Source organism: Polyodon spathula, chromosome 1 (genome assembly GCF_017654505.1).
Source record: "Polyodon spathula isolate WHYD16114869_AA chromosome 1, ASM1765450v1, whole genome shotgun sequence".
NCBI lineage: Eukaryota > Metazoa > Chordata > Actinopteri > Acipenseriformes > Polyodontidae > Polyodon > Polyodon spathula.
Window position 1 is genome coordinate 5583696 of NC_054534.1, and position 22112 is coordinate 5605807.

Here is a 22112-nt window from a genome sequence, read left to right on the forward strand (position 1 = left end):
GGCAGTGCCTTTACTGGATGCGCCACTCAGGAGCCCCCTCTAATGAGATAAGGAAATAATTTGCCCCCGGGGTCACACACACTAGTGGAAGTGGCTAGGCAAGGATTAATTTCCAAGATAATATATACTGACTTCACTCACTTGGCGTCTACTTGATAATGTAAAGTGCTTTGTAAGGAATGCATCACTGCAGCCTCACTGCTTTAGGACGTACAGATTATGTTTCATCAATCATTTGTCTGTCTGAAGCCTTATGTTAAGCTTTAAAGGATTGCCAACCAAGGTTTTAAAGCCTAAATTTACCATCAGCGTCAGCAGTATTATTACTGGCCCTCCTTGTCCTCTGTTTAAGATCTTTTGGTGCTTGGATTTTATACTTCAGTTTACAATATGCTGGTATTTGAAATTCAGGAATCTATGAATTTGAATTCAGGAATCTATGCTGGCAGCATTATTTCACCCAATGGGATCCTTCCCTTAAGACCAGAGCTGCCACTAGTGCCTTGTGTGGAAAACTAAAGCTATGGCATCATAACAGCCCTGGGGGCATCCATCTGGAACTGTTTAAAGGTTATAGGTTACTGTGACAAAGAGAGAATGGATTATTGTTTTAGATCTCCCTTCCGACCGGTGATGAGGTTGGGGAGGAGGAGCAGTCATCCCCAGGGGAGGTGGAAGTCGACCACCTGGAAAGGGGGCGGAACCGTGGTGCGCAACGTCATTGACCCGGTCGGGAAGCGCGGTGGCAATCGGGGATTGGTTGACGGTGATTGCCCTCACTGAGCAATCAGGACGGGACGGAGCGCACCGCGGCTCCGCTCCCTTTCTAGGTGGAGACTTCCACCTTCCCTGGGGGTGACTGCTCCTCCTCCGGTCAGAAGGGAGATCTAAAACAAGAATCCATTCTCTCTTTGTCACAGTTACATTGGTGCTTATATACTATGTTGAATGCTCTATTAGAGGAATTTAAATCAGAATGTATATTATGTTGAACTTATTCTTTTAAAGAAACATTAAAATTCTCTCTTGAAATCATGGTTACATTTGAATGTTTGCCATTGAAGAGCTACACAAGGTCTTTAGTTGTGAAGACTATGCACTTTTCAAATATAATCATGCTCTTTAGCAATTCTTATATTGTGAGTAAAGTTTGTTTGATAAATCTAAAGACGTCTCTAGTGCAATGAGCAGCCCAGACCACGGTGAAAAAGACAAACAAACATTACAAAAGAACATAGTGTGGCTGAGCCACCACAGAGACTTCAGGCATCACAATGCCCAGCTCTCAATCCACTTGAGCATGCTTGGGATGAGCTTGAATGACTTACTGTGCAGATTGTAGGAAATATTTTTAACTGAATAGATTAACATCCCTTGAGACACATTTCAGCACCTTGATGAGCCAAGACTATGACCAGACTAAACAGTCGCCCAGTGCAATATAAGGTACATTCTTCTAACAAAGTGACCAGGCAGCATGTACCCAGTGTATGTTAATAATGATCTGAAGCTTCATGTATTATATTTATCTAAACTTTTAGTTATATTGATTAATTGTTTTTGTGCATGCGGATTGCAGTTGTTCAATCTCATTATCATTATATTTTTCATAATCTTATTATCTCTGCATAATGTAGGATGAAGCAGCGTAAACATATGACAGTCTGCATGTGCATCCTAACGCCTTTAAAACCATAGCATAGCTTCCAGCATTTTTCTGTGACAGGTTTCCGTGTTGTAGCCCAGACTGTCCGCATCTGATTTATGGTTGAAAAGCTTTTCAATCTGGTTAATACAATTTTGCAGAAAAAAAAAAATCTGAATCTAGAACTATGGGTAACCCAATAACATCCAAAGTAAATGAAAAATCAGTTTGTGATTCTGATTGTGTTTGCAGCCAATTGGATGGTCTGTAGTTAGGTCGTCCTTTTCATATTATGGCTCGGGAAAAAAGGAACACGACTGTAGCAGAATGTAATGGGGACTGATAAATGAGCAGCTTTATTAACAGGGGATAGGGTTCACAGGTCTCTTGTGGAAATTCATAATGTACTATGACTCGCCACAAACAGTCACCTTGAGATTTAAAATCTGTGTTTTATCTGAGACTTATCCTTGACGGCTGCTTTGGCCATCTGTGTTCATTAATGAAAAATGCTTTGTAGGTCTAATTGTATTTTATGGTAGGGTTAACAGTTTCATAAACTGAATAGACATGATGGCTACCAGTGTCAAGCCTCTTATACTGGAAGCAGTTTTCTTTCTTGATAGTTAACAATGGCCAGCATTGACCAGTTTTAAACAGGGAGCCTGCTAAAACTGTATTGTACAGTAAGTGTAGTTTTAGGTCTTAATTGAGGTTGTAGTATAGTGTAATGTATTAACAAACTGGCACTGTTATGTGTGAGTGTGATTGTGACTGCTGTTTATCGTCCAAGTCCTCATCCTAGTTAAATAATAAAGAACTTAAAATAAATGTTGTGAATGGCTATAGGATAGAATATTATGTGCCACAATATATCAGATAGCAAATGCAGTTATACAAGGGGTCTTGCAAAATGTATATTGATTAATTAAGTCAATAGCATGAGGTCCAGAATAGAGGCTCAAATTCTGCTGAATAAAACCTGGGTGTCCTGTATCCATCCATTTTCAGGCACAGTTTGTGAGAGTTCAGCTTTTGGAAGACCTGCACTGTGAATGAAGTGTAAATCCGGGGTGCTATCAGAGGCTAAACATACTAAAGTTCTTGCTAAATAAAATCAGAGTCAGCCCCCTTGAATCTTCCAACTTCCACTGCCACCATAGAAGCAGCACCCCCTTGGTGTACTCAGGATTAAACAGAACAACCAATGTTTTCCATTAATACAAAAAGTGTATATTATATTGTGACAAAGCACTTCCCCTCCACTTGGGCAATCCAGCTAAACATGTTCAAATGTGTGTTTGAATGGGTGCGAAATGTGGTCCGGTTAAATTGGTAAACTGATTGCCAATTTAACTTGGCCACATGTATTTAAGCATAGCCTGTTTACAGATTGTTAAATACAGTACTTTACACAGTGGCTCTCAAAAGTATTCACCCTTGGACTTTTCCACATTTTATTGTGTTACAACATAAAATCAAAATGGATTTAATTAGTTTTGTAATTAATTTAGAACAATTTGTAGATTTTATTTTTCACTTTGACATGATGTCCTTTTTTTTGTGTTGATCAGTGGCAAAAACTCCTAATTAAATAAATTTTGATTCCATGTTGTAACACAATAAAATGTGGAAAAGTCCAAGGAGGGGTGAATACTTTTCAGAGCCACTGTATGCTGGTTCCAATGGAAATTCATGAGGCAGATGATACCGGTGCTTTCGCTATCATACAATATATTTAAAAAAATTACAATTAAATAAGCTTTTAATTGAAATGAAATACAATTAGATTATAACAACACTGCTGCTCTAATGAGTTCATGACACATTTACCAGGCTGACATGAAAATAAACTAACTCTGAACAAGAACACTTTTTCAGGGCAAATGGTTGTTCTGCTTTGCATGTGTGTGGTTATATTCAAGGTGGTAAGTACAACAGGCATGATCTTGTCCACTGCTTTTATTACAGGTGAAACAAAGCAACACTGTTTTGTTTAACAATGCCAGACATGCTGCTAAAACTACACGTCTTCTTTTACAGTTGGTAACATTACAAAGAAAGTCAGAAATTATAAAGTTAACATATCAGACAGCAATAATAAAAGTCAGAACAATATCCCTTCTCATTGTTCACTCTAGGCTTGGAAACACACATTTTACTTTGAATGACAGCTTTTATTTAAAGTGCAATTATTTTATAACAAAGTGCTGTTTATCAGGTAATACTGTATGCGCACAAGCTGTCAGCATTACAGTTTAGAGCTTAGAGGTACTGCCTTTGATCTGTTAAATCATAAACAATTAAACCTTCAAAGTAAATCAAAGAGGCTTTAAGAAAATCTTTCATTTTCCATAAAAAGCCACTTGCTGTTCTTTTCACAATATTTCTGACCGAGAAGTTTTAACAATTCTATGGAAAGTTTGTTGGGTTTTTTTTGGTTAAAAGAGATAGACATCAGTTTCTGTCATCAAATTGAAATGTCCCTTTTCAATTGAATCGATGGACTGCACCTACCACAGACATGACAAAGCAATAATTAATACAGTAGGTAAGACACTTGAGAATTGTACAGAAGCTATAACATGCATGTCCATACAATGTACAATTATTGTACTCCAATTCCATATAAATTTTATTAATGAGCATTCTATTTAGTTAAGAGGTTAATGCAAACTATTAACACTTACTTATGCCTAACTGCAAAATAATGAAATACTTCAGCAATCCATAAAATTCCCCTGTAATATCAGAACATTTAACAATTTATTAACAAAGAAAAAAAAGTCTGTAACCTCTCCTTTTGTTACAATCTTCAAAAACACAAAAATAAGCTTGCAACATAAAAAATATATCAATATACAGTATTAAATATATTCATAAATGCATATAAAGCTGACATGCATTTTGTCACTCTCTTCATATTTAAGTAGTGCATGCAAATCTTTGCTTAATCATCCGTTAGTTTGGCATAACATCTTCCTAAATATAGCTTCTCCTGTCACTGCTTGAAATACCAGGGATATTCAAAGACGATTGACACAGAATACATATACTGGTAGTCTGGTTTACTAAAAGTGTTCATCATTTATCATCATTTCACCGTGAAGAAGCCTCTCTTTTTTAAGGGGTTGCTTTGTTGTAATACAACTACTGTATTACTGAAGAAGACAGAGTATTTGCTTATGGAAATTGCTTCTTACCATTTGCTTCATAATTTGGCAACCCAAACCAAAATCAATCATATGCATATTTTAGATTCAGACAGGTTAAAATGGTTTGATTCATAGACTGTTTCTTCTTTAATAATTCAATGAAGGCTTTTATACACACACACAGAGAGAGGAGAGAGAGAGAGAGAGAGAGAGAGAGAGAGAGAGAGAGAGATTTCAGTTCAAACATAGCCTATTACTGTATTTTCAAAGAATTGTTGTCTTAAATAAATAAATAATTTCATTCAAAGTCTCCAAGTTGAAAATACAGTATACCCCCCATTGTGTCTGTTTTATAGGTTACTTCTGGGAAAAGTTAGGTCAGCCCCAGCCTTGTCTCATTAATTGTCTTTAACAGATTTTTAAGTAAAATTCAAGCACTGCATTCCAAACTTGAGAAACAGCATCAATGTTGGTAAGGGCCTCACAAGAATTAAATACTGTCCCTAAACTTTGACTTGGTTCCAACTGACGATTCCCTCTCAAATGTTGCTTTGTGAAACTTTGAGATGGTGCTAAGCAAATAGGATTGCAAACTGATTAAGGTGTGTAAGATTAATTAAAACTTCAATAGTTTCTGAGTAGCTTTTGAAAATGCACCTGCAGTGACCTAGTATATTGAATCAAGATTGCAAGGTCTTTCTGCAACCAGCTCTTATTTTACTCATTTAAAAACCATGCTGGTAATGTGTGAATAAAGTCTTGGCAGCAGGCTAATTCACTAGCCTTTCATGATTTTCATCCCTGGTGGCCTGGGTTCACAAAGCCACCACACAATTTGTCAGTCTCTGGTTAACGTCAAAGGGTATCCAGGTGAGAATTGAAGTGTGCTCATAGAGCACTGAGGGGAAGCTCTCATGATGCCTGCTGGCACCACGCATGACTCAAACCTTTTTGTTTTTTTAATCTATAATTAAAAAAAAACAAAAAAAAAACAAGATTTGTATGTAATCGTTTTACACACGCTTTGTAATTTGGTGCAGGTAACTTATGACTTTATAATACTTAGCAATATTTAGCCTACTGCAGTTTCAAAAGTTGACAAGTTGGACATAACATAACATAACAATAACATAACCAGTATCCCTTTTTGATAACCCTTGGCATCAAGATGCGCTTCTTCTGGAATTTGACGCACGGAGAGCTAAATTTGCAACCGACTTCAAGGCACAAGAGGAAAACCTATGGCAAGTGCCAGCATTCGAAATGTAATTGGAGGCTATTCTGAACAGCCTTTCTGCCCCAAATGTGTTAAAATGGCCTGGCAGCACCCTTTCCACAAGACCTCCATCAACAAGTTCAAGCAGGCGTTCGCAGGTGTTGACATAGTCACTGATCCTGCTGTATGGGAGCCAGTCGATCATTGACCCATCGTAGGCAACATCCCCACTGAAAAGCATCTTGTGCTCTTTGTCATGAAGGCAGATGCTTCCTCTGGAGTGGCCAGGCATGTGCATTACAGTCAACTGTTTATCTCCAAGGTTAATTACATCACCTAAATAAGGAAGATACAAAGGAAACACTTTTTAAATGTCCTTTAAGAGGCAGACTACTCAACCACAAGCATACCATACGCACCTTCAATGGATAAATAAAGTGTTGCCATTGTACTGCAAAGCCAATTTAAAATGATACTGAACTGTACATTAATACTGACTTATGTATACAAAAAATATATGCTTTATTATATACTTAACAAAAATATAAACTCAACATGCAAGGAAGAACTGGGACATTTTCAGCTTCCAGGAATTGTGTACAGATCCTTGCGACATGGGGCCGTGCATTATCATGCTGAAACATGAGGTGATGGCGGCGGATGAATGGCACGACAATGGGCCTCAAGATCATCACGGTACCTCTGTGCATTCAAATTGCCATTGATAAAATGCAATTGTGTTCATTGTCCGTAGCTTATGCCTGCCCATACCATAACCCCACTGTCACCATGGGGCACTCTGTTCATAACGTTGACATCAGCAAACCGCTCCCCCACACAACGCCATACATGCTGTCTGCCATCTGCCCGGTACAGTTGAAACCGGGATTCATCTGTGAAGAGCACACTTCTCCAGCGTGCCAGTGGCCATCAAAAGTGAGCATTTGCCCACTGAAGTTGGTTACGACGCCGAGCTGCAGTCAGGTCAAGACCCTGGTGAGGATGACGAGCACGCAGATGAGCTTCCCTGAGACTCTTTCTGACAGTTTGTGCAGAAATTCTTTGGTTGTGCAAACCCACAGTTTCATCAGTGGTCTGGGTGGCTGGTCTCAGACGATCCCGCAGGTGAAGAAGCTGGATGTGGAGGTCCTGCGCTGGCGTGGTTACACATGTTCTGCGGTTTTGAGGCCAGTTGGACGTACTGCCAAATTCTCTAAAACGACATTGGAGGCGGCTTATGGTAGAGAAATGAACATTCAATTCTCTGGCAACAGCTCTGGTGGACATTCCTGCAGTCAGCATGCCAATTGCACGCTCCCTCAAAAATTGAGGCATCTGTGGCATTGTGTTGTGTGACACAACTGCACATTTTAGAATGGCCTTTTATTGTCCCCAGTACAACAAGGTGCACCTGTGTAATGATCATGCTGTTTAATCAGCTTCTTGATATGGCACACCTATCAGGTGGATGGATTATCTTGGCAAAGGAGAAATGCTCACTAACAGGGATGTAAACAAATTTGTGCACAAAATTTGAGAGAAATAAGCTTTTTGTGCGTGTGGAAAATTTCTATTATTTTTTATTTCAGCTCATGAAACATGGGACCAACACTTTACATGTTGCGTTTATATTTTTGTTCAGTATATATATATATATATATATATATATATATATATATATATATATATATATATATACACACACACACACACACACACACACACATATATAAATTAGATTTACTGACGTGGGCTGGGCAATGTAATAGATCTTATAAACTGTTTTTCACTACGTTACCTGTTGAATGCCAAACAGGTTACTTTATATTATACATAGCTATATGTACAGCTAAATGTATATGTGCATTTTTTTTAATATAGGTGTTGTAAATTATTATTATAACGCTCAAAAATGAAAATAAAATATTAACCTTCCTGCAGTATATGCGTTGGTTTTACCGCTTGTACTCGGTACTGGCTGGCCCTCCACCCGGGGGTCGGAGCCCTCACAATCTCGCTGTCATACAGCCAAGTCACCGTCTCGAAGTTATCCCCGTTTGCCAAAGCATCTGCCTCCGCCTCGTGCACCGCCACTTGCCGAAACTGATGCAAGCCGCCCGAGTGGTCAAAATGGACATGGGTGCCGATGGCCAACAGCGGGTTCTTGCGGCCGGACTCTGACGCGTCCCCAAGCAGCCCCTTTGCTTGCAGGTACTCCGGCAGACTCCTCAGACCCAACCCAGTGTCGATCACCACGTCCTGGTGCGACCCGCGGACGAGCCAGATGTTGGCTCGGTTGCCAGACTCGTAAAACCTCTCCTGGATCCAGAACACCCCATCTCCGAGGGATTTATGTGCGTACCATTCAGCTGCAGACATCCCAACCCCAGCTAAACACGTGAAAAGAGAAGAGCACACCACAATATAAAGGCTCGGGTCGCAGGGATATTCACAGAGGCGCTTAAAAAATGAACAGTAACGGAGTGAAAATTAAATGAATCACAGAGAAGATTAAGAGTACTGCACAACACTCCCACACAGTCACTAGAAGAAGCTGTTTACATAAAAACAAGGCCAAATGGGCATTGCTGAGAAAGGGAACCTGATTGGCTAATTACCTGTCACTAGCTTCGTTGTCAAGGTTTCAATCACGCCCACTTAAAGGCAAAGGTTCCTAAACTAACACCGAACATTTTCACGTATCATCTGAAAAGGGCAACACACATGTCACACTGGCAGTAAACAATGTAGGGAACGAGGATCAAATATTGCTTTGATACAGAATAATTAAATTCAGAGAAAAAAAAAATGATGAAAAGGCTGACAAGGTTTAAAACCAATACAACTTTTATTGACTGGCAATTCCAGAATCCATGTTTCACTTCCAATTTGATTAAAAGCCTATCTATTCACTTCAGTGTGATAACACATGGATAATGAATGCGTCATCGTATTTTCTGAATATGGTTATTAAGTGTTGAGTACAGTTTGGTTTCATACCGACGTCATCAGGGAAACAGCCGGTGAATAGAATATCACGCCCTTTGCTACTGCGCGTGCGCTGTGGACTCTCAAGCTAGCTAGCAAGCGGAGGCAGCGTGGTTACGAATATACCCGAGTACAGAGCAGTGTAGCTGTGAGACAGCGTTTTCAAGTAGTGCAGTTAAACCAGGTTAGGACAAGTCTTTTTGATGTGAGATTTATTTAAATTATAATTCTTGCAGATTAAAGTGAACGTACTTGCGTTTGGTTTGTTTGTTTATTGAAAAAATGAAGCTCAAAACGCTGACGCCTGATTAAGCTCTGCAGTGTTATTCAGAAATGTACTGCAACCGTTCCTGATGTATCTTTTCCAGAGTTTTAGAAAATACTTATTCACTCTCATTGTATCTTAAGAGTCTTGAATAACACATTCTCAGATTCCCTAAGCCGTACGGCCGTACTGTAAGTATTGATATTTTGTGGTGTCATATAATATCGAATTTGGACTTGGGTGTGCTGTAACGCACTGTCAGCGTCAGCAGTATTTCAACTTGTGTTTACAAACATGTGTTTTTAGTAAACACGTATCTGAGCTGTAACAGTCAATGGGACACGTGATAAATATACATGCATATAGTAGAGGATGTTCTGTGCTATTTGTCAATTCATTATTCTTGTATGGTCACCCTAAAGAAATGTTTGTTGTAACCGAAGTACAGAACTAAGGTGTTTGGTTTAGTGAGCAGTTTACCGTCCTCTGCGTAACAGCTGACTGAGGTGGGTCTATTGCACCCTATTGGCAGATTCAATGTCCGCTGTGATGTCCTGAGGCAGCCGTCATGAAATCAAGCGTTCGACTCAGCAGTGACGGGTTGTGATGATTTGTCGGACTGCATAAAGTGCTCATCCCACATGACTTGTTATCTTAAGTGCAACATGAATCTTGTGCAGTATTGCAGCCTGTGTACTCCTGTTCACAGATGAACGTCAAAAGATATACGTGGGCTGCATGACTTTATAGTTTTGTTATGACATGACATTTATTTGTTTATTCAATTCTTAATTCAGTTTTAGTGTGAACAACAGTTTGGAGAGGAGTAGCTCCACCTTTGTATAGTGCAGGCCTGAATACCCCCAGACACTATTACCATTTCAAAAAGGGTGGTGGTGGTGAAGTCCTATTGTGTTATATTACATGTTACTCATTTATATAGTATGTGGTTCCAGAGCTGATTATTTTTTAAATGTATGTATATGTGTGTGTGTGTGTGTGTGTGTGTGTGTGTATGTAAGAACATAAGAACATAAGAAAGTTTACAAACGAGAGGAGGCCATTCGGCCCATCTTGCTCGTTTGGTTGTTAGTAGCATATTGGTCCCAAAATCTCATCAAGCAGCTTCTTGAAGGATCCCAGGGTGTCAGCTTCAACAACATTACTGGGGAGTTGATTCCAGACCCTCACAATTCTCTGTGTAAAAAAGTGTCTCCTATTTTCTGTTCTGAATGTCCCTTTTTCTAAACTCCATTTGTGACCCCTGGTCCTTGTTTCTTTTTTCAGGCTGAAAAAGTCCCTTGGGTCGACACTGTCAATACCTTTTAGAATTTTGAATGCTTGAATTAGGTCGCCACGTAGTCTTCTTTGTTCAAGACTGAACAGATTCAATTCGTTTAGCCTGTCTGTGTATGTATGTATGTATGTGTGTGTGTGTGTGTGTGTGTGTGTCTATATATATATATATATATTATATATATATATATATATATATATATATATATAGTCAATTTCACTAGTTGGAAACTTGTCATTGAATTGTAGTTTCTTCTAGTGTTTCGCAATTCAGCACTACTGCATGTTTAATAGTTATGGGTGGTATTACATTTCACCCACATGTGATTTGAGAAGGACACCTGTGTAACTCATGCCCAACATGATGAGAATGTGTGATGAAAGTTGTAAAGAATTGCCCATTTTGATGGTCATTGCAACAAAAAGTCCTTGCCATTATAACCTGCCAATAAAACGACCAACAGCACAAGCGAGGGGTTTGTCACCGAGCCGTGATGGCTGGAAGAGGTCGGGGACGTGCCTCATTTACCTTTAACATCGAGGCTCTTGGCCTGGGCAGGGGTGAAGCTCTACCGGATGTTGCGTATCAGCCACGGCAGGTATACCCTGTGAGTACTGAACTATTACCTTGTGAGGACTGTTGCTCATTCCTTTCCAGGTTACCCTCTCGATATCCGTAGGCCCAAAGGATCTGCTCTATGCATTTCCATAAAGTAGATTACAGTTCAAGTTAGTATATATTGTATACCGAGACTCAAAAGAAACTTATCACTTTTATAACACATTTATTTTTGAAAAAAAAAAAGGTATATAAATGATGGAAATTGACTAAATGTTTTTGGTTTCTTTTTAATCACTTGATCATTCATCCTTGACCATGACACGCTTGAGTGACTATGACTGAAGCATATGCACTTAATCACCTAATTAGTTAAACAGTGGATATGGAGTGATTTCAGCTGTTGAATTGCAAGCTTGAATAAAAGCAATAAAGAAAATCACAGAAAAACACCAATATGCCATGTCTGTTAAGAGAGCAGCGCCTTTGTGTAATCGGCATGTTGGCTGGACTAGGGCAGCGTACTGTGGCTCGCCATCTTGGGTGCTCACAGCCAGCAATTTCAGACCTGGCGAGACGGTGTAACCAGACACACTCTGTCAATGACAGGCCACGGACTGGGAGAATTGTTAATCATTACAATAAAAAGTCATTGCATCTGCTCTAAAACAGAGTTTTGTCATTTTTCGATCACATCTAGTGAATTTTATCCAAATATAAGTGATATGTTTCTTTTGATGCTCAAACATAAGTGATAAATTTCTTTTAATGCTCAGTATATAATACTGGTTTTGCTTTATTAAGTTACAGTTCTTAGTTTTAAGTTAATGAAAACCAGTCACAAACATTTTTGAAGGAGCAATCTAGCTTAAATGAGACGGCCACTATGTCCTTCTACAGCATAGGTTGTAATGTGATATAAGGAAGCAAAATATATACTTTGATGTTGGTATAATAGAAAAATAAATGAACAAAGAACATATATTTCAAGCTGCTAATAAAAAGAGGTAACAACATGAATTGTATCACTCTTTTTTTTTTTTTTTTTTTTTTAATTTAAGAGTGACCAATTATTTTTATTTATTTTCCCCCAATTTTGAATGTCCAATTGTGTTTTTTCTCCTTACTGCAGCGATTCCCAACATAGCTCAGATGTTCTGAGGGCATGTGAGCATCCTCCGATCTCACAAGCCTAAAGCCAGAATTGCTTTTACACCGAGCAATTCAGAGCAGTGGTGGGCAGGCTACCGATTCTGGAGAACAGAGATCAGCCCTGCTATTTATCCACTCTAAATGTGCTCGGTGTCTAGCCAGTAGGGTTCGCTGTTGCACGATGAGGAGAAGCAATCCCTGCCGGTTTCCCATTCCCCACCCTGTGAGCGTCAGGGCCAATGTGACACCCCCCTTCGGGGTCCCCAGCAAATTTCAGCCTCTTTGCACAGCCTGGATGCAAACTGGTGCCGTCCAAGCTGTGTGACTCATCCTGCACTCCCAGCACCAGTGCTTTATCTGGATGAGACACTTGGGACCCCTTGTATCACTCTTAACACTAGCCATTTGAGATCCAAAATAAACCTTTATTACCCTGTATTTCTACTGAATGCAAACCACAAATTAAAGTTGTTTTTGTTGCAGACAACAGATTACAAACCATTGCCCTTGAAAACAGGAGAGGATGAAGATTATATGTTGGCCTTAAAACACGAGTTAAAAGAAACTATGCAATCGTTACCTTACCATCTGGATTTTCCGAGTCTGAAGAAAGGTGAGTGTAAACTGCATCTCAAGACTATCTGTAAGATGCATCATTATATTTTAGGCTTTTAGTTTTGCCATGCAAGCAAAAGCTAAATGTGGTTTTCATTGATGGGTGCTGTTTATCTATCTTGAAGAAGTGTATTCCACAAAATGCAAGAAATAGTTTTACTACAAGCTACAGTTGGTCAAAGAAATTGCATAGGATTGGCAGTTTCCTACAAGAGACTGTACCTGTGTTAGGAGTTGCAATGAACCTGTCCTCCACACCAGGGTTCATTCTCACATTACAAAACACTGAATCATTTAGCAACTACTAAACAATTTGCAGTCATTCCAGGCTGGAGGTGTTCACACAACACCGAATAGAATACTTACTGCATTGCTATCTGACTACTGAATTCATAAATACTGCAGGCAAACCAACACATTACATATCAAATATATTATTGTTTTGTCTATTGCAGTATGTAACGGTCACACTGCACTGAAGCCTTGAAACCTGAGGGTCTCACAAAAGTAGCTACCACTCAAGCCTAAACACCTGAGAGCACTAACAGAACAAAGCAGCAGTACATCAGAGTGGATAGAAAACATTTTTCATTTAGCAAGTATGTTTCAATATGTTTAACAAAGATTGCAGAAAGCACTCCATTTTTAAATCTTGACCATGGTTATTACCTACTGTATCTGTAAATTATGAATAAACAGAATGATCTTCTGCTGTACCCTTTTTTGTTTCCCGTAGATGTAGCAAGATACAAAGAAAAGTATTTGCAGGAATATAATAAAGAGTTGGCCAGCACCTGGACACCAGGTAAGTCAGAGCTGACCCTCACTCCATCGATGAGCTGTTTGTATGATCTGAACCTCTGATTTGATGTGGACTTTAGACACTGTATTAAGCATCCCTGTGAGGGGAGTTTATATGTTTTTGTGAATTTGCATTCACTGCTGAGATTTCACTTGCTGACATCTCATAAAACATTTTAGATGGCAATGATTTTCATTTCTATGGAAATTCAAGTAAGATACAGTCAGCACTCAGATACATATATATATATATATATATATATATATATATATATATATATATATATATATATATATATATATATATATATGTGTGTATGTTTCTTTTGAAACTTATATATACTTGATCACACGCAATTTCTGACTCCGTCACCAGTTTTCTGATACAAATCCAATCTCATCAGTGTTAAAATGTAATTGATTAACCGTCACAGCCCACTTTTTTTTGTTTTAATTTTTTTTTTTTTTTTTTTTTTTTTTACAAGTGCAAGTCCGTCCATGCACATGGCTGTGTGTCAGAACAATGTGTCAGTGCCGTGCTCCACAATCCTTTCACCTATGTATTTGACATTGTATTGTCGTGCATATTTACATTGTATATCTAGTATTTATGTCACAACTGTGTCCTCGCCAATCACCATTAAAGAAAATACCCATTACAGCTCATAATGTAATTATTAACCATAATAAACACAATACCTCAATAAGAACTAGCAATTCTGGCTTAATTATCCCTAGATTCATGATGAAAATTAACAATTAATATTATGTATGTTTAAGTATTTCAAATCAATCATAGATGTGTATTTGTTATAAGATTTGTCCAAATTATTATTACATTTATTCATATTCTCAAAGGAAGAACAACAAACGTTAGGCTTCGTAGTTGAAAACATATGTATAAAGAAACAAAATAAAACATTCAAAGAAAAGTAATGCATTGTTAAATGTTCATAATTAATCCTTGATTTGCTCTCTGGTCATATAGTTCTGCATTAGTGAAGCAGTCTTAATAGTTCATCATGCATTGTTTAGTTGAGTCACGCATTACATATACATGCGCCAGCTTCCACGTGGCTAAGTACACATGTTCAGCATCTAGTTGGATAGACACACATTATGTATTGTGACGATATCAAAAGCATGGCTTCAGTTCAGTTACTGTAAACTCACAATATAAGTTTGATACTTATTCTGTTGGTGCGATGTTTAAAACAAAGTCTTCTTAACACGGTCATGCTCTCTGTAGAAGTTAGCTGTGCTGCAGCGCAGTGCAGTGTCTCTGTGAAGGCTGTAGGCAAAAGCTTTAGTCATTCCGGAGGGAGCCTATCTTCTCTGGGACAGCTTTGAAGATTACATCATTGCGTCTTCATTGAAGAACTTTAGAGTTTGATGAGTTGAGAGCGATGAGATGTTTTGAAGAAAGAGCGAGTCCAGAGAGTGAAAATCCTTGTTTTGAGTTTAAATAACACAAGTCTTTGTCGGTCCTTCCATTGGTTCACAGTATTTGATAGACAGTCGCGTGTCACACAAAAGGGTGTGTTAGAAATGGAATAGGTGGACAGTATCTTTTTTGTGTTTCCTGAGAAATGGACAAGGTTTGAAACAGGCCAAAATGAAATAGTCAGATATGCGTCACACTCGTTTAACAGTCACTGAAGTTAACATGTTTTAGGGTGGGATATGTGAGTGCTGACTGTACATTGGTATCGTTCAGGTGATAAAGACTTAACACTGGCATATTGGCTTCACAGTTAGTACACATCTTTATTGTATTGATTATTTCTATTGATTAAGTTATTGTGTGTGTTGCAAAATAAACACTAATCCATTTATGGCACCAATTTTACAAATCTGCTGCCTCCACACTCTCATAGCCATATATCTCTGTTAAGATGGTAGTCCTATAAGGTACTTCATATTGAGGTCATTGGGCTTGTTGGGTTTCTGCATGGTGGAGACATTGTCTTCATATCTGATACACAACTGTGTGTTATTATCCTCGCAGTCAAGTTCTAGGTGTTTATAGGTGTTTCTGTGTTAAAGTTGACCATTTCAGTGGCACATCGTTTTATCCTGTGACCATCAACAACACAGACAACAGGCCTTGAGATAGTGCCTTCACATTCTATTAAAGAAGAACAAAAAACATTCACACCATTTTGTCATTCATGTTGTGCAGACTGGAGACGACTCCCAAGAGAGCTGATGCCTAAAAGAAAAAAGAAAAGGATATCCAGTAAGTAAAAAAAAAAAAAAAAAAAAATACTACATTTTACAGAAAACATAAACCTGAGGTGAACATAGCATATTAGAATTTCTATATTAATTAAGACACACTTTTATAAAACTATGGTATTTTGCTGGAATTCCCTTAATTAAATGTATCTTTATTCAATATTTTGTGTGTGTGTGTGTGTGTGTGTGTGTGTGTGTGTGTGTATATATATATATATATATATATATATATATATATACACATACATACACATACTACATACTGGCAATCTGAACTGTATTTCAGTGTTCTATTATACAGTGTATTTATTTTTTCTCATGGAACACACTTTTATAAAACTATGGTATTTTGCTGGAATTCCCTTAATTAAATGTATCTTTATTCAATATTTGTGTGTGTGTGTGTGTGTGTGTGTGTGTGTGTGTATATATATATATATATATATATATATATATATATATATACACACATACTACATACTGGCAATCTGAACTGTATTTCAGTGTTCTATTATACAGTGTATTTATTTTTCCTCATGGAACGTTAGTGTAAGAAAACTCTGATCTCTCCTTTACAGATGTTAAAGCAAAACCAAAAATTGCACCAAGTAAAGAAAAAGTGGACATTGTTAGTAAATTGGAGGTAAGTGCCATGGTATAAATGCATGCAAGGATATTGTTACTTTTGTTCTGATCTGTTAAAACATGAATTGCACTTCACAAAATCAATTTTTAGAATCGACCTACTGACAACTGACCACAACCTTTGTCAAGTTCTATAAATCGGGTGCACAGAGCCTACAGTATCTTGGGAATGTAATGATTTTGAAAAATAAAGTAGGTGTGAATTGGTGCATACAAAGTCTTGATTATCACTCTAAAGGATCGAGATCAAATATACTGGTCTAAATCTGCCGTCCTGTTCTAGGAGCTGGAAAAGAAGGATGAAGAAGGGAAGTCTGATGGTGAAGGAGAAGAGAAGAAGAAAACAGAAGAGGAGGAGGAAGAACCAGCAGAGGAGGAGTATGATGAGGAGGAGTTTGAGGAGGTAATTGTCTTCCCTTGCAATATTTAGGTGTATTGCAGTTTAAAACAAATACACTACTAAAGGAAATGTTTGTGTTATAAAGTAACCACAGTGCAAGAAGCCTTTAATGTTAGCTTTTAGGTTGTTTGTCCCCCCCCCCCCCCCATCTACTTTCTCACACGCCTTTTAATTGTATTTCTAATAATGACAGTGTAGTACAAGTTCCCATTGCTGTCTCACATATAGTTGATCGCCAAACACAAGACAGGAATAAGAATGTTTAACCAGTTGGGGGTGTGGGGGCTTGGACATGTGGCAAAAATGGTTCAAAGGAATAAAAAAGCTGTATTTGGGTCACAGAGCACACACTGTGGTTTACAATTAACATGTTACTTTACCTTTATTGTATGTTGTGTTGAGTGTGTCACAGCAATATATTGCTTATTGTTTTGGCCATAAATCAACAGGGTAATAAAACTGAAAGCGATTTCCAGACTGTTCTCTGATTGCAATGAACAGGGAGCTAGCATTGTTATTCCAGCAGGGAGCATGTGTATACAATATAATGCTCCTAAGAGCATTTTTATGGCAGACACTTCCTATTGAAAGTTGTGAAGTGTGTTGTTTTTTAATTCCCGAGCTGGATGTGAATAAAAATGAAAGCAAAGTAATGTGATTTTTGTAAACTGCTGGGAGTTGAAGCCTACTCTCTATTATGCCATTTCTCTTGCTGCTGGCACAGAACAGAATATACAAATGTACTGATGCAATTATTATTTTTTTTTTCTACGCATAGGAAAATGACTACATTGCTTCATACTTTGAAGATGGGGATGACTTTGGCGGGGGCAGTGACGACAACGTTGATGAAGCAACTTACTAACTGTACTGTGCATTTACATCTGTTTGCATACAATAGCTGCGGGCACTTCACAGTGAATGGTTATTTTATGCTATGATGATAAATATCAACATAAAAAACATCCTGTGCGGTTTGAGACACTTAGACATAATGTTTTGTGTTCAGTATCCTCGAATGCTATTGAGAGTATGACTCGTTTCATGGTACAAATGAGCCCCACTGTAACCCATACAATCAGCCACACAGCACCAGTGAGGAGCCTGCTTTCTAGAATTCCATTTCCATGAGGTATGTTTCCGGGTGTGTCTGACTAGCGAGTTTTGCATGTTTGTACACAATGCAAATCGTAACCCTGTCCAAAATGGCTTCGTTTATGTCCATGTCATGATATTCCAGTTTATTTAAAACTACATTTGCACAGATTGAAAGGGGTGGTTCATTTCTCCAGATTATGCATCTGTTATGAAAATCATGTAAAGCTTCATATTAATTTTGGGGAAAAAACTGTATCCTACAGTCCTTGAAATATGAAAAAAATACACCATGCTCACTAAGTAAAACAGGTTAATACAGTTACTGTAACTTGTGTTGTCTAGCAAGCTCAGCCCACAAGTCAGTTTTCAAACATTCTACCTCTAATAATTTAATAGCATATTGTAGATATTTAAAAACACTTCTTGTTTAACATCTGTGCATATCTGTATATCTCTATATAAGTAAAAAGGTGCAAGGATTCATTGCAACTCCCAGCTTTTGCATGGTTATCTTTAATAGACAGTCATGGTGCATTAGGTATCTCTGAAAACTCTGCAGCTACATGAACTTTGCAGGTAGTGTCTTTGCAAAATGGTGTGCTTTGTGGCAGAGTCACTCAATTGACTTTCACCTTAAACTCAAATGGTGTTCTATAGCAGCATCTGCTGTGTAAATATGTTCTTTAATGCACTTCCAGAGATGGACTCGTACCCCACACATCGGATCCATAGACATAAATGTGGGAGTCTGGCTGTGGATGCTTTATTTCTGATTAAAATAAACTATGCAATTTTTATTTTAATATAAATGGCATTTTTTGAAAACTTGAGTATTGCTGAAGCCAGTGGTATCAATTTGGAAAACACAATTTAAGTTCTTATGTTTGCAGACTGCCAAAAATAAAATGTTACAGATTTAAGTGGTATCTTGCTTTCCTTTCTAATATTTAACGTGGTGTTTTGGATTGTATTGGTTATCTTTCAAAAGGTCTTTGCGACCGTCCCTGTTATGTCATGGGTGAACAACGACAGCTGGCATTGATCATTTGCCTTTCAGTTGTAAGAAAAACATTTCGACTGCTGGAAAGAAATAATTGTTTGTTTCTTATTCTTGACCTTAATAGGACCCCACTTACAGTGGTTACTGTACTGAGAATGAGACAAAGTGATGATGTCATCCGATTCATAACTGGACAAACAAGTGAAAGCTAGTGATCTTAAGTGGTATAATTGCCATATTACGTTTAATACTGTATTACACATATCAATATTTCTTGGACATCTACCAGCAGACAAACCAAGAAAAAATCAGCTAATCACTGTTAATGATTTGTTAAAATATTTTCTCATGTATAGAACATAATAATATCTTTATTTTACATAGTGCCTTAAATAGTGGACCACCATAACAGTGCTTTACAGAGGTAGGCTATTAACTGTGCATTATATGCAGTCACTTACAATAGGACATTGAGATAACATCTCATCCACTGGATGGAATACAGGGAGGTTAAGTGACTTGCTCAAGGTCACAGGGTGAGTCAGTCAGTGGTAGAGTTGGGATTTGAACTGGTGACCTTTTGGTTACAAGACCTGGACTTAATCCACTGGACCACACTGCCTCCTAATATATGGCACAACCCTCTATTTAATAGCAATGCTTGAGTACAATCTTTGTTTTGTGATTTAAAATAAGTTAAACACATTGTGGGTTAGTTGTCTCCTATGATAACAGTACATTATTTTGTACAGTTTGAGCAGCCAGAACTGCTCAACTTTGCATTGTGGCCATCTTGCCCACATTGAGACACAAAGAGACAACCTTAACACAAAGTAGTAACATATAAACAAAGAATGAAACCAAATCAATATACTACTGTATCTAAAATATATTTATTCTTTCTCTTTAACAATGCCTTTCTTGCCCATGTATCCATATGGAGAAGGCACATACCTATACAGATGACTGCTTGTAACCACCAGATAAGTTTGTCTTCAACAGTTCTATATACAATTCAATCAGAAAATGTAAACTTTAAAATATTAACTCAGTGGAACATTTCAACATCACCCATCTCATAAATGTATTAAAATTAATGATCATGCAGTTAACATAATATTTATTTCACATGTATGAAAAGCAGTCAATGCTTTTATTAAGGTAGGGCATTAACTTGTGTAGATTGCTGCAAGTGCTCAAGAACTTACCAAAAGTACCTATCCATAAAAAATATATAATACATATACAAACCACATTCCTTTGAATTTAAGACACAGCCCAAATTTCCCACCCTCAGTTTGAGGAAGAAAAAAAAAACATCAAATAAATAGCATTTACAACCTCAATTACGGATATGGAGGCAGTCTGCTATCACACAGAGTATTACAGTTATGTGCTACTTCTCATTACTCACACCTGTTTTTCTCCCAATTTGTGAACTGTGCTATTGCTTAGTATACGGTGTCTTATCAGCATTTCCCATCTGTCCAAGCTGGTACTGTTTGTTAGAAATGCTTTTAATTCCTCATTAAGTTAATGATGCTTTTTTGAAAATGGCTGCCTCTATATCATGGATGATTGAAGATCTATCAGTAATGTTTCGGTTCGTCTTTTCTCGACAGAAAGTCACGTTGCTGCTTGTGTATTTGGGCAGTGACGTTTTTGTTTGTCTTGGCAGAGAATTACGTTGCTGTTTGTGTACTCGGGCAGTTATGTCTTTTGTTGGCGATTTTAATACATGCATCTCTATACTGTACTCAAATTTAAGACTCAGGATATTTTTGAGATGCAAAAAATTGTTCAAAAAGTGCATCTTAAAAGTCAAAGGAATACAGTATATACGTTTGCTTGCACTACAATATGGTTGGGTTCTGCAAAGCAATGTATATTAATGTTGCAGATTGCAAGAAGTAAACTTAAGTTATGAAGTATCCTGTTCATTGATAGTTAAGTTAATGCCCTGAATAGTTTAGTACTGGTATATTCCTGAGCATAGCATAGTGGAAGCGTCGGAGAAGTCTCAACTACAGTACATATACAAACAGCTGTTTTAAAAAAAGTAAAACACAGGTGTGCCCACAATAATCTCTCTGTGTAAAGTACATACTTTATACATTGAAAGTTTTTTTTTTTTTTTTTAATAGTAATGTTTTCTGCTGTCCATTATGTTTAAGATTGCACCTTTACAAAGAAACAAAGGCTACCATTACTGGACTTGGTCCAAGAGAATTGTTTATGGAGATTGTTTTCAAGCACTGACTACGTGTCATCCCTGTGTAGAGAAGGAACAGGATTATTCAGGTTGAAATGTTCATGAACCTCCCCAGGTACTGCTTCCCCCGATTTTATGTTCAACAGTTCCGGGTGCTGTGTGGGGATCATGGAAACTGAACCAAGCGACTCGGAGGTCAAATGATGGCTGATGTCCGCTTTCATCAAAACTTCATAGTAAAGAAGGTAAAACACAGGAGTAATAATCCCAACAACAAGCATGATTGCCACAGCCATCCACCACCTCATACCCCAATCTGCCCCATAGTAAGGATCTTTGCGGACAGACACTCTGCGTTCAGCTACCCCAAGCTGCCGCGGTGATGAAAAGAAGGAGACCACCTCGTTCAAGCTTCCTCTGGAGGAGTCACTGGACTTCACAAGCTGCTCAATGTCCTTGTCCACCTCCTGTAGGTAGTTTCCCACGCTCTCTGTCGATGAAGAAGAGCCTAAGGCAGCTTCGGCTTCTTTTGTTTCTGGGGTGCTGCCATCAGCTGGTGTGAGCTGCTTCAGCACGGAGGGGCTGTGGGTCTCTGTCAAGACACTGAACTTTTTCACAGGGATTTTTATAGATCTCAGGGCAAAAAAGTCCTGTTCATTAAGAAGATTGTTGGCCCGCTTGATATCTGCAACCTGTAATGTGAAATACAACAGGGATTGTGTATTTATCCCAGATCTGGGTCAAATATAGTTGCATTTGATATTTTATTTGTAAACACCAACTATTTCAAATAGTTGAAATATTTAAATATATATGCTTGAATAAAT

The 22112-nt window shown here is 38.0% G+C and overlaps 3 protein-coding genes across 9 annotated transcripts in view; 1 reads left to right on the forward strand and 2 right to left on the reverse strand.

The window, feature by feature from the left end:
• Positions 1–3470: 3470 nt before the first annotated feature.
• LOC121312997 (metallo-beta-lactamase domain-containing protein 2-like) lies at positions 3471–8583 on the reverse strand. Its single transcript, XM_041245072.1, has 2 exons — positions 7948–8583; positions 3471–6352 (listed from the first exon to the last, which is right to left on the reverse strand). The coding sequence occupies exons 1-2, from the start codon at positions 8393–8395 to the stop codon at positions 5964–5966; spliced, it is 837 nt and encodes a 278-aa protein (XP_041101006.1). The 5' UTR covers positions 8396–8583; the 3' UTR covers positions 3471–5963.
• Positions 8584–9047: 464 nt separating this feature from the next.
• On the forward strand, positions 9048–19435 carry LOC121313003 (DNA-directed RNA polymerase III subunit RPC7-like). 4 transcript variants are annotated; one of them, XM_041245101.1, is made up of 8 exons: positions 9048–9188; positions 11030–11173; positions 12760–12889; positions 13628–13696; positions 15875–15931; positions 16509–16573; positions 16859–16978; positions 17754–19434. In XM_041245101.1, exons 2-8 carry the CDS (start codon positions 11060–11062, stop codon positions 17838–17840), a joined length of 642 nt encoding a protein of 213 aa, XP_041101035.1. In that variant the 5' UTR covers positions 9048–9188; positions 11030–11059; the 3' UTR covers positions 17841–19434. The 4 variants fall into 4 exon arrangements, with proteins under 4 accessions (XP_041101035.1, XP_041101027.1, XP_041101047.1 ...); XM_041245093.1 differs by lacking the exon at positions 9048–9188 and adding an exon at positions 9196–9460; XM_041245113.1 differs by lacking the exon at positions 9048–9188 and having other exon boundaries at positions 10795–11164; positions 17754–19435.
• A 1401-nt stretch (positions 19436–20836) lies between these two features.
• The window catches only part of LOC121313019 (lysM and putative peptidoglycan-binding domain-containing protein 3-like), a 7094-nt gene continuing 5818 nt past the window's right edge, over positions 20837–22112 (reverse strand). For all 4 annotated transcript variants that reach the window (XM_041245142.1, XM_041245125.1, XM_041245151.1 and 1 more), the window contains exon 3: positions 20837–21977. In XM_041245142.1, the coding sequence (XP_041101076.1) occupies positions 21333–21977 (645 nt within the window). In that variant the 3' untranslated portion in view covers positions 20837–21332. The remainder of the gene's footprint in view (positions 21978–22112) is intronic.